This window comes from Emydura macquarii, unplaced genomic scaffold, assembly GCF_026122565.2.
Source record: "Emydura macquarii macquarii isolate MOO-44397 ecotype Brisbane River unplaced genomic scaffold, CSIRO-AGI_Emac_v2 contig_1027, whole genome shotgun sequence".
In the NCBI taxonomy this organism is placed as follows: domain Eukaryota; kingdom Metazoa; phylum Chordata; order Testudines; family Chelidae; genus Emydura; species Emydura macquarii.
In genome coordinates this window covers 8,920,928-8,934,435 of record NW_027131164.1, presented here as the reverse complement: position 1 = coordinate 8,934,435, position 13,508 = coordinate 8,920,928, and the positions used below count along the sequence as shown (strand labels likewise).

Below are 13,508 nucleotides of genomic sequence, written 5' to 3'. Positions count from 1 at the left end.
GAGTATACTAGTTGATTTATTTTCCCATTTTTAGAGATTCCATAGCAGCTAACGTATCTTGTATGAAAAAAAATATTATAACGATGTAATTTTTCCACAAAGAGAATGAAACAGCCAAGAACACCTAAGTAATGACTGGATCAGTCAAACACATGTACTATAAGCTAGTGTATTAGCCAATATTCTTCAAAGTACAGTAACATTCTTTCTGAAGGTTTAATCAAGTCTCAATCACAAAGCTGGCAGCAGGAAAGATGGCTTGTTTTCAAGATTTGGGAGCAAACACAGTAAATGTCAAGAGTTAATAGTCCTGGCCTGAACAAGGCCCAGTACAGCCAGGTGCTGTGTAAGTTTCTCCATACAGCTTTGCAACACTAACCTACAAACACCCTGGAACTCTGGAGGAGGCTGTCAGTTGTACTGAATTTAAATTATGCCAAATTATGTGATGTGAACAAGAGAAGATGAATTCCTTCACTTCTGACCAAAGCCAGGATTAACCCACTAAATCAGTTAACTCCAAGATGCAAGTCTCCTACTTAAAAGGATCGTAAATAGAAGGATTGATGTCTCCCCTTGCTAAGGAAAAAGTTGTTTGCTGGGTTGTAGGCATGGCCATCTCACTGGGCATGCAGAATCAGAGCATAAGTTCCCAATATCACAACACAGTGATGCTGCCTTTAACATTTTACAGCTCAGTAAGTGCAACACAAGACATGTCTAACTTCATCTCTGAAAATTATAGCACCAATTTTCTGGCTGTCTCAAATGGCAACAATATCAGTTCTCAAAGAAGAAACTGCACCTTCCCAGACCCAAGTTTAGACTCTTGCTTTCAGGGACAGCCATTGAAGCAAAACTGAAAAGAGAGTGAGGTTTTTAAAAAGGGATTAAGACATGAAAAAAATATTTGTTTTAGATACACAAACATATTAAATAAATTAAAAATATTTTTTGAAAATCCAGAAAAAAAAGAACTGGAAGCCTACATCCAAACACAGAGCAGCCAATTAGCCAATCTTTCAAGTCCAATATCTGTGCCTGGTGCATATCCAAAAAAAACAACAGAAAAAAGCTTTGAATATCAAAGCCTGCCATTTCTATTCATGTAGTTGAAAAAATTCAAATGCACAAAAAAAACTATGCATGAAAATAAAAAAAGGGTTTCAAAACTGTTTCTGTACATTTTGCACGAATCTGATGTTACTCAAACAATAAAGGACACAGTATGATCTCCCCATTCTAAGGTTGTGTGTTTTATTAAATAATCGAGAGCCACATGACTGATTTAAGAAAAATCCTGTTAACATTTCTTACATTTGGGGTATTATTCCATTTCATGAATAAGTAGCAAGTGTCACACCAGCAAGTGTCCCCACATCCCTTCCCATGAACAAAACTCTCTCAAAACAAAGAAAGATTGGCATTCTGGATTAGCTGAAAAAGAATCCTTTGGATAACCGGGTTAACATTTTCACTGATACGAAACTCCAGCTTCACTGATGTATTTTTTATTTCCAATCAGTCCAAAGCAGGGCTTTTTTTTTCTCTCTCTCGTATGATTCAAAACAAATATTTGTATGGAAAGCTCAGTTACCAATACTCGCCTAAAGCCATATTATATTATTGTATTCATTAAATGTTATCTAGATGAAAGCATTATAATAAAACGGAATGTTAGAATATTTCCTAATACTACAAAAGTTAACTTAAAATCAAATATAAGTTAGTAATAATGCTTAGTTTGCAAATGGGATTTTTGATGCAATAATGGAGGATTTCATCAGTAAAGAAGTTCCCAAATCAGGCTAATTAAGAAGTTATACATCTCACAATTACTAAGTGACTAAAATATTCTGAAGTATAAAAGCCGTTTCACATATTAGCCTGTGGGAGCTGAGCCTGCCCATAGTCTCTGCTCTCTGACGGTGTTTCACCAATACTGGTTTGAAAGTATTAAGTAATGCCAAATAGTTTGTCATAGTGCCTGTGTAAATAAAACACCAAAAAAAGCAAAAAAAAACCAACAGAGTAGTCCATATCTGAGGGTTCTAATGATTAATATATGTTCCTATAAGCTAGGCTAAATCTTGTTATGGTTGAAAATGCATGAATGCACTCTTCATAAGAGCAGATAATACTTGGTTCTGCCATAAATGCAGGGGACTGGACTAAATGACTTCTCGAGGTCTCTTCCAGTCCTACAATTCTATGATTAATTTAAAATAGCTGGAAGAGACACTTAGGAGACCACACCTAAAACAAGGCCCAATAGAATCTGCTCAGAAACTAGCACCATGTGGGACAGAGGGTTCCACTGTGTGTGAGCGCACGCATGCACAGAACACACAGAAACTAAGAGACAGAACAGAGAGAGAGGCAGAGGCAAAAAGTAAGAAAGCTAAGCAGCAGCCTTTAAGCTCAGTGTGACCCTGGAAAAATCTAGAGAGCGCTTTAGGGACTGGCTTTGGCTAAAGCGGCTTGGAGATGCACGCTAAGAAGCTGCTCCTTTTCTTCTTGGTTCCTCCTGCATTTAGAGAAGCAGGACTTCGTACAATCCTTGTAAATAAACAAGATTGCATTACAGAAAATAGCAGACTCCATCAATTTCTATTTCCAACTGGAACATCAACAGGGCCCCAAACTTTGACTAGCCATTCAGGTCAAAAGAGGCAACCATCTTTTAGAAGCCAAATTCTAATGCAATATGAAAAATTTTCTACTACAGGACAGACCCAACAAAGAAAACAACAGAACACCACTGGCCATCACCTACAGCCCCCAGCTAAAATCTCTACAACACATCATTAAGGATCTACAACCTATCCTAGCAGATAGCTCAAGCCGTGGAAGGTAGGCCTATCCTTGCTTACAGACAGCCCCCCAACCTGAAGCAATTACTCACCGGCAACTGTACACCATACAACAAGAACACTAACCCAGGTACCTATCCCTGCAACAAAACCTGTTGCCATCTCTGCCCGCACATTGACTCTAGTGACACCATCACAGATCCTAACCACATCAGCCACACCATGAGGGGCTCATTCACCTGCACATCTACTAATGTAATATATGCCATCATGTGCCAGCAATGCCCCTCTGCCATGTCATTGGCCAAACCGGAGTGTCGCTACGCAAAAGAATAAATGGACACAAATCAGATATAAAAAATGGTAACATCCATAAGCCAGTAGGAGAGCACTTCAGTCTCCCAGGACACTCTGTAGCTGACTTGAAAGTTGCCATACTTCTACAAAAAAAATCTTCAAAAACAGACTTCAGCGAGAAACTACAGAGCTGGAACTCATATGCAAACTTGACACAATCAGACTGGGTCTGAATAGGGACTTGGAATGGTTATCTCATTACAAGAAGTAATTGTCACTGTTCACACATTCTCACCCTCTAATCAACGGTTGGGAATAGGCCTCATCTACCCTAACTGAATTGACTTTGTTAGAATTTGCCTTCCCCACTGTTGTTTCTTATCCTTGGATGTATATATTTCCTATCTATGATTTCCACTTCATGCATCTGACAAAGTAGGTTGCAGCCCATGAAAGCTTATGCCCGTAGAAATTTGTTAGTCTTTAAGATGCCACAGGACTCTCTTTGTTTTTATTCTAATCACAACATTTAATGTAAAAACGTAACACTGAATACTTAATTTCTTAATAAATATCTAACCATCACATAGGAAGAAGATATTAAAAGTTGGAGATACAGAAGAATGGAGAGAAAGTAGATCCAATTTATATGCATGTGAAAGCAGGGAATTATAGTTTTGTATGGTAAGTTCAATTTTAATAAAAAGTTGATGTGACACCTAAGAGCCTGATCCTAATGGGAAGACTCTTGTTAACTTTAATTGGAGTCAGATCATGCCCTAATAAAGCCGAATTACAAATTTACGTCCTGATCCTGCAAACACATATGCCAATAATTCCACTGAGTTCATGTATGTGCAGGATGGAAGCCACAACAACCATAAAGGTCCCCTAACTTTCCCATACATTCCAAATATAACTGCATTATTGCAGTTGTGTTCTGCATCATCATGAGCCTGAACTATCTTCTGAGAACTATCAGTAAAATGACACCATCCACTCAGACACCATTTGCTGTTAGAGACAGCAAATCAGCAAAAGGTATTTCTAATAACCACTGCGCGAATGCATGTAAATATATGCAGTACTCTTAGGTATTTATCACTACAATGATTATTCACGTTTTATTTAGTCTGATCAAAAGCTTACCTGTGCCCAGGATGATAAACCACAGTAGTTACTCCCTGGCCATAATGGCTGCTGAAGTTGAAACTATGACTCTCTTGGAAGCTTTGGTTTGTTCCAACACTAGGCCAGAAAAAAAATTAATACGGTTTATATTTTATAGAAACAGGTACTTTAAGATTGTTCTGAAATGTACCACAAGCATCCGAATTTATTTTTACCTTACAAGGTAACTTTTCAGTTCTCCACGATAATTGATGACTAGCAGTTCAGCTGACCATTGGGCACTGGCTTTATATTCTAGAAAAATCAATCCAGCAATAGCGTAGCTCAAATCTCCTGGAAAACTGGTCGTCTTTTACCAAACAACCCAAAAAGACAAATAGTTATAGGCAAAACATAAGAAAAGCACCTAAGCTGAATTAACAAAAATAATTAATATATTGCTTTAGTTTCAGAGGAAAATAAATTTGCTCTTCACAATACTAAGGAAAAATCAGTCATGTTAACACAGAACATATGGTGCTTAGACAATATATTGAGAAAAAGAGATTAAAAAGATACCCAAAAACGTTAGCTCATAACAACTTTTGTCCTTCAGGCTGTGAAAGATTTTCTAGATTTTAATTCTGAAATTGTTATTTGCAGCAAGCTAATAGTTTCCTCAAATAAAAGAGTTTCCTCAAAAAGTAAAAAGTTAAAATAAATAAATAAATAAATAAAAATAAAAGTTTCCTCAAATAAAAGAGCATTTTGTTGATATCCCACTAGCAGCAATACCACTTTGCGTTGTGACTGAATCGGAACATAAGCTGCACAGTGGCAGACCTTATGAGAGAAAAAACAAGGAAGTTCAGATGCTACTGCAGGAAGTGGAGCTGGCAGACGGCAATGTTCCCTTGAAGCAGTGTACCTCAAAGGCTCAAAAGTCAAATTAGCAATCAACATTACCCAAAAGAGCCACAGTAGTGTGAATTCATTGTTTCATTTACTATTTTTATACAGATCCATGTTATTCTCACACAAAATGAATGACCAAGTATTACTATTTTATCAACTATAATTTGTTAACAACATAATAAAAGCATTCTGACTGGTTAATAATTAAATCACAGTGTTTTAATATCATGTGCAGCAAAGAGTAGCAGGAGATACAGTAAAGAGCCACTTGCAGCTCAAAAGCCTCAGTTTGAGCATCACTGCCTCAGAGTTTGATGCCTCAGCAAACTGTTAAAGGCCACCAAAAGCTGTTGGATCTGTCATATTTTTGGTGAGAGTAAAAATAAAGAGCTGGCCAGCTGTGATCTTTAAATATCCGTTTGTACTTTCAGCGAGAATAGTGAGCAGAAATAACATACTTTGTTCATTTGACACTTGTAGCTCAGTTGTAATTAGTCATGATAAATACTTCATCCTATTCTACTAAACACTAATAGCACATTTGTAAAAGTAACAGTCTTTGTACTACAAGTCCTTACACTAGAATACACTGGTATTAAATTTCTGCAGAGGAGTGATAGAGGCAGTCATTTGCGTGCATACAAGCTACATAGGGTTCCACTGTATGAAACATTATTTAATAAAAAGGGTAAATACCGGCAAAATGACAAAGAGCTCACTGCCCATCAGATCAAACACTCTCACAGTTCCAGTGCTTTCAGCATAGGCAAGCAGTATGCAGTCATGACTCCATGCCACTCGTCTCCACTGTGCATTAGGGTCCTTTGGCACTACACAGAAGGAAAATATAAGGTGTATTCTTAAAAAACATGGCAGTGGTTTCACTGGTTACATTATAAACTGTACTCAACTGTTTCCTCATCTACCAACTTTTAGAGTCAGAATTAGGATCATATAATCATGATTCTTACTATAACTCATCAATAGTAGTGGAACACTTTGAGATTAGGAATCTAAATTTCCTAACTATAAAAATGTCATTCTTAACATAGCGTTAACATACTGCTTGCATATGTGGGGAATCTTCTTGACAGCTTAAAAATAGAGGGGTGTAGAAAAATGGAAGAGAACAGAAACTGTGCCTCAAATTTCCTTATTACACAGACACACAACCATTCTGTAGACAGGTGCTACATAAAGTGTATTCTCTAAAGAACATAAGGAGTTCAATCAGTGTGCAGTTATCATTATTGTACAGCAACAATAACTGATCATCTTACCACCTGAAAATAAACATCCACTGGGATCACTGAGCAAAGAGAAGATTGCACTTATTATACGCAGCCTATTCTTTTATCTAACAGTTACACTGAAAATTAAGACTAGCAGATGGAAAGAGAGAGATTGACTTGCTTGGCACATACAGTAGAAGACAAATACAGCCCTTTTCATTTCTAGCACTGCAGCAATACCCTATTGAAAATTACTGTAACAAGTTTTTTGGAAGCATATTGTATTTCTACTTTACCACCATTATTCCATCTGTCCTGCCATCATACTGCATTGATACAGCTGTTTTAAAGGAAGAGCTCCCTTCCTCAGACTGCAAAAGATGTCACATTTGGGGGATCAATGGGTAACCTTTTCAAAAGCACCTCAATCATAGTTTCAAAAATGATTTAGAAATCTAAGTCTCACTGCAAGTCAATGAGATTTATGGTCCATAAATGCCACTTTGGCATTTTCAGGTGGCTACCCTAGGCACGGACGGGTCACAATAGCGCCTATAAACAGTTATTTGATCATTAACTGGGCTTTGGTCGAGGACCACTGAACCATTGTGCAATCACACCATAATCAAAATGCTTTTATATACACCAGTGCTTGTAGACTATCTACTTTTTTGATATTCAGTACTCTACTACTGCCTCAGCTTGCCCTCTCTTTCAACTCTACCCTCCCTACAAGAGATTGAGGCTCAATATGCTAGTCAGGGTGAAGAAAGGGAAAAGTTGGGAAAACAGCCAGTCAAACGGTATCAATATTAAAAGATATTTCCTTAAAAGGGCATATGAATAATCTCTCTTTTAAATCCAAAAAGCAATAATACTGATTAAAAGACTCCTTGCCACAAAACTAGCTTGCAATTTTGCATACCTTGACATTTTCCAACAATGGATCCAAAGTCATCTTTAGCAGACCTGTAAATCAAAAACAGAAGTAATGAAATGAATTTTGATGAAGGAAACTGACAAATACTGCAGCATTTATAAAATAATTAGAAAATACTCTAAGTGCATAATCTGAGAATTTGCATATAGTTAACTTGCTTTCTATTAAGATTCCATCCTCAGATAGCCAAAGTGACTTAAAACAGATTTTAAGATTTTTCCCTTTCCAATCTATGGACAAAGCTCCTGAAAAGAGTCAGAAGCATCCATTCTACCAGATTATATCAGCAACTGACAAAGTAGGCAGGTAAATGTGGGATCTACACAAGCTCAGTATCCTTTAAGGCAGTGGTTCCCAACCTGTGGCCCGGGGGCCAAAAGTAGCCCACGGGGTCTTCCAGAGTGGCCTGCGGCTCCCCTCTCACTGGCTGCAGAAGCGAGCTGCTGCATAAGTACCCAGGCGGAGCATGTTGCCAGTGCAGGCTCCTTGCTGCAGCTAAGGGGACAGGAGATCAGCGCTCCCCTCCCCCTGGCTGTAGCAGGGAGCATGGCAAAGAGCTCTGCCTGGGTCCCTAGGCGCTTGGTCCCTGCTGGAGCCAGAGGGAGGGGAGCACTGAGCTCCCCCATCTCCCTGGCTGCAGAAGACAGTCACTGCCTAGGGACCCAGATGGATGGAGCGCACGGTTCCCTGCTGCAGCCAGGAGAACGGGAAATACTCCTTGCTGAACTCCTTCCCTCTGGTTGCAGTGGGAGGACGGAGGGGGACTGCTGTCAGAGACTGGTGGCCCTTCAGGGTTGTAAAAATTATATTTGCGGATCTCAAGCCAAAAAGGTTAGGAACCACTGCTTTAAGGCCATTTTTTTCAGAAACAGTGTAAGAATTCAGCCAGTTACAGACACATGATAAAAATGCAAACATCAGTTTTATATTCTAGGAAGTTTGGCATTTGTAATGTTTCTGTCTATTTTCACCCAAAGAGTTTTCATACATTTTCTTCTTTTACATATAAATAGCAGGTTTGATCTTCCAGCAAATGGATTTTTGTGAATCAAGTAAAACACTCTCAATCAAGATTTGTGCTGTAGGTAAGTGTGTGCTGGTTGCTATTGAACTTGTAAATGAAGATGGTTGGTTGTTTTTTCTGGGGGGAGAAAAGTAAAAAATCTCGACATCATTTTACTCAAATCTCTATTATTTATGCAGCACCATACGTGTGGCAAGACACTTTTCAGATAAGTAAAATGACAGTTCCTTGCCACAATCCAGTGAGATGCCGAACACCTCCTTTTCCTCCCCCAATGTGACTTCAGTGGGAGATAAGGGCAGTCAACACCTCAGAAGGTTAAAGCCAGAGATTACACATAACAGGACAAGCAATGAAAAAAAAAGGAGAGAGGGAAACGCACAGGAGGACAAAAGCAGTTAAAACTTGCTTAGTGAAGTTCATCCATCTTGTTCATTTCTCTTTGGATCTTTATTTTTAAAAATGCAGTTTTAGTGTTTATGGAATGAAGCAGATGGTGTGAGGCTGCTACTTTTAAAGTTATAATAGTTTCTAAGACATTTCACAAATTCTGATGCCTAAAATACAAAAACAAAAATTTAACTTTACCTTTAAAATATAGCTTATAAATCCCTAACTCCATTTTCTCAAGCTACTCCATGAAACTGGTAGTGAAATGACAGATAATACTGAGTTACCTGATTTCTATACATTGGTCCTGAACAACTGCCAACAGTTTTCCATTGCTAAAAGGGAGAAAAGAACATTTTATGTGAAAATTCAATTACAATAAAAAGTTGCTTTTGTGAAACATGGGTCACATAATTAGGCATCACTTTACAACCTCACATTTAAATTCTGTCCTACATTCCGCATTCAAATAATTGAGTGATGACTATTATTAGAAGATACTAGTCCCCATTATCTAAGTTAGCAGTGAGTAGACTCCCTATGTCACTGGCTGCATCATATCACTCAGTGCTGTTGATATCTCATTTTTATTAGTACTAAATGCACAAACTATAAAAAAATCTAAAAGGGTTGTTACAAAGGAGGTCAGAGTCAACTGCTGAAGGATAATTTTATAGCCAGAAATATTTGTAATTATGCCTGCTAACACAGGAGTTAATCAAATACCATGCTTCAGGGTGTCAGCTGATCACTGCTGGGGTCAGGAAGGAAATCCCCATATTGCCTCAAAATATACAGTATTGCACAAATGGTCAGTTACTTAATTGAAGGAAAGGGGCCCCTTCTTCTGAAGCATCAGGCATAGATCACTGTCTCCAGTCAGATACCAGACTTGCTGGACATTTGATCAGATACAATTTGACAAATACTATGTTTGAGAACAACAGTAAAACACCCTGAGTAAAGCTATTGCAAAGTAATATCAGGTCATGCAATCTTCAGCTGTATACATTTTACTTTTCTTTTTTTTAAAAAGTCATGTATTTGATTCAACTATTGCAAAACAGCTATTTTCAGTCCCAGCATTTTTCACACATTAAAGGCTAGAGGCCTAGAAGGTGCTGAGCAGCTCCTAGAAAGTACATTACCCTTACCTCCCACAGACTTCAATAGAACTTGATGACACAGTATCTTGCAGGTTTCTAGCCCTTTAGTATAGCAAACCTTGACAAGTCATCCAGTAGATTCCCAGCCAAAGATTTATCCTACTCATCTTTATTTGCAAATTGAGATTGCATTCAGGAATGAAGAGGAGGATGGAAGCCTGCATGCAGGTCCACACACCACAGATCTAATGGGTAAAACTAAATGAGCTGGTTCAGATAACACTGCCGAACCACTAGCCTCAGGGATAGGGACGCCATCAAAGCTAAACCCATGACCAAATCTGGACTCTTAGCTTATTTTCTCCATCAGCCCATGCCTATCTTATAATTTTAAATTATTGCTGTCTAAACAGAATTTTTTTAACATGCTAGTTCAACAAACTTAACAAAGTGTTATTACAAAAATTACTAGGAAGAGTGATGTCATTTATTTTGCTCCCATAAATGTATATGAAACAATGTGTGTGTCAACAAAGAACACAAGAAGAAAAATTATACTCCTCTTACCTTGCAAGCCCTAGATGCCAATTGATCTGCTTACTAACCAGATGAACAAGCCCAGCAGGGAGGGAAAACTTTGCAGGACTGAAATTACAAATATGTTTAGATTAGAATGCAAGGTTTTAAAATGGATATAATATGTATCAAAACTGCAATATCTAAGAAATACATAGCAGATTAATTGGTTTCGAAAGGTCACTGAAAACATATGCGGCCTAAAAGTTATTTTCTATTTCAAAAAATATTTTCCCAGCTGGAAGTCAGAACTCCAAAACTACTTTGGGTACATTTGTTTTTAAACAACAAATGTACATGTTTTGAAGTCTTAAAAGATACAACATATAAAAATGTGGACTTCAAACCTGCAAATGGATCCATGCATACAGCCTTAAATGCCTGGTAGAAGTCCAATGACTTCAATAGGCTCTGTGTGGGTGATCAAGACCCAGATGCACACTTTATGTTACAGAAGTGCTTACAGATCGATTTAGTTGTGTGTGTAGTCTACTGATATTTGAAAGAAACATCTTGTCATTCAAATGATAGCAGAGGGATCCAGCCAATCAGAGATACAAGAAAAATCAAAAAACTCAGAATCTGACTAAATAGTAGACTAAATAATTAAATGAATCTGACTAATTAATTAAACTTACAATCTAAGACTGTCATTTATGTATACTATATCCTACTAGAGCCCTTTCTAGAACATTTGATTTTAAACACATTATATTGAATTGCAATTTAAGATTAGCAATGATGTGATAGTCCGGTGAAAACAGTGGCTCCTCCAATTCTGAAGTCTTCATTGTATTTTTCCTTTATATCTTAAAACAGAATCCAAGTTTACATTTTTATTTTCTCCATTAAAAGTATGAGTTTTATCAGAACAATTTTTGCTGTGTGTTCTGTGAGGCATGTATTATATTCCTTCCCTTCTACCCCATGCCAACCCCAATTACTTATTAGAAAAGTTGAAAAGTTCCAGAGGGGTAGCCATGCTAGTCTGTATACAGCAAAAACAACAAGAGTCCTGTAGCACCTTAAAGACTAACAAATTGCTGCGGGCATAAGCTTTCGTGGGCTGCAACCCACTTTGTCAGATGCATGAAGTGGAAATCACAGATAGGAGGTATATATGTACATCCAAGGGTAAGAAACAACAATGGGGAGAGCAAGTGCTAACAAAGTCAATTCAGTTAGAGTAGATGAGGCCTATTCACAACTGTTGATCAGAAGGTGATCACTGTTGTCACTGTTCACACATTCTCACCCTCTAATCAACGGTTGTGAATAGACCTCATCTACTCTAACTGAATGTTAGATAATAATGTTATATATGCCATCCTGTGCCAGCAATGCCCCTCTGCCATGTACATTGACCAAACTGGACTATCACTACGCACAAGGATAAATGGACACAAATCAGACATAAAAAATAACAACATCCATAAACCAGTGGGAAAACACTTTAATTCCCCAGGGCATTCCGTCTCTGACCTGAAAGTTGCTGTACTTCTCCAAAAAAACCCTCCAAAAACAGACTTCAAAGAGAAACTGCTGAGTTAGAAATGATCTGCAAACTTGACACATTCAAACCAGGTTTAAACAGAGACTTGGAGTGGCTGTCTCACTACCCAAGGTAAATTACCTTGCTCACCCATTCTCACCTCCTACTCAATGGTTGTCATTAGGTCTTAAGTACCGGACTCCACCTCCCCCATTGTTCTCAATGCACCTGGATAACTATAAGATGCCTCTGTGTTACCTATTTTCTATATTACTGCATCTGAAGAAGAGAGCTGAAGTCTCTCGAAAGCTTATGCCTGCAAATATTAAATTTGTTAGTCTTTAAAGTGCCACAGAACTCTCATTGTTTTTGCTGTATACAGACTAACACGGCTACCCCTCTGGATTTATTAGAAAAGTTATTTTAGACTTCTGACAAAACTAGATCCTAACTTTCAAGTGGATAAATGTAATCCTTAAAAAAGTGACTAGTTACTTTTTTGTATGTTGGAATATTGTAAAATTCAAAGCTAATTATACTAGCATGAACTGATTCAAGATATAATTGTGTTTGTTTCAAGTTTTGTATAAAAAAAAAAAAACACTTTTAGATGGCTGTATTTGTCATCAAATTATTTCAAAGCAGTGTACATAAGTAAAACCCTATTTTACAAATGGGAAAACTAAGGTGTTAAGAGACTGTCTGACCTCAAGCAAATCACTTTACAGGTCACTAGCATAGTCCACAGTCATACCCACATCTCCAGACCACAGGCTCCTGCACGGAATTTAAATGCACCTGTAAAGTGAGTGCTTGTGAAACATAGGTAAGAAAATACAGTGAAGCACTGAAAAAAGAATAAAACAAAAATATTAAATAATAGAAGGAAAGCAACAGCACTTCAGGAAAAATGATAACATAGGAGAATTTCTAATGACTTGGGAATGCTTACCACAGGTAAATATCATAAGCTGCATATTAGAAATGGAAAAAAAGTAGTAAGTCTGAACACAGCACTCTAGATGCTGCAGAACTGAGTAGTGAGGGAGCAATGCAAAGGAAAGAAAACAGTTTACAAGCTCAACCAAGAAGGTGAATATGTCTAGTAGCACAGATAACAGAATACTGAAAAGCATAAAGTCTAGAGAATGTACAAGCGCAAGGAAAAGAAAAAAACCCACTTGAGTTGCAGACAAGAAGAACATTAGTATCCAGCAAATCACACTGAAAATGAAAGCAGTGGACATAGTTTATGAAGAAAAGTATGGCCACCAAACCAGAGAAACAGAAGTTCCCACATCCATGAAAACTATGTCCTGCTAAAGCGAAGACTGACTAGCATGTTTGACTTATCTGGTGGATTAGCAGGCTCACCCCAACTGTCTCAAGGGACTGGCAAGAATAAAAGTCTATCATTCCATGGGGTGAGGGGTCCTGCAGCAAGTCATATTTAGGCTTCTGTGATCAGAATCTCTTTACACAGAATCTTGCACTTGCTAGCAACAGAAATGTGATGGCCATCCACTTTCCCATCCAATTCCTTATCTTTGTGGTCACAGCAGGAATGGTATGTCTCATTTTAAGGAGTCGGGGAACTCGTTTTGTCTGACGTC

The 13,508-nt window shown here is 37.8% G+C and overlaps 1 protein-coding gene across 3 annotated transcripts in view; it reads right to left on the bottom strand.

Moving 5' to 3' along the window:
• The window catches only part of NBAS (NBAS subunit of NRZ tethering complex), a 370,484-nt gene that overhangs the window by 346,793 nt on the left and 10,183 nt on the right, over positions 1-13,508 (bottom strand). For all 3 annotated transcript variants that reach the window (XM_067544745.1, XM_067544747.1, XM_067544746.1), the window contains exons 4-9: positions 10,395-10,472; positions 9,009-9,056; positions 7,293-7,336; positions 5,832-5,965; positions 4,457-4,590; positions 4,260-4,358 (exon numbers count right to left, since the gene is read on the bottom strand). In XM_067544745.1, coding sequence (XP_067400846.1) covers positions 4,260-4,358; positions 4,457-4,590; positions 5,832-5,965; positions 7,293-7,336; positions 9,009-9,056; positions 10,395-10,472 — 537 coding nt within the window. The remainder of the gene's footprint in view (positions 1-4,259; positions 4,359-4,456; positions 4,591-5,831; positions 5,966-7,292; positions 7,337-9,008; positions 9,057-10,394; positions 10,473-13,508) is intronic.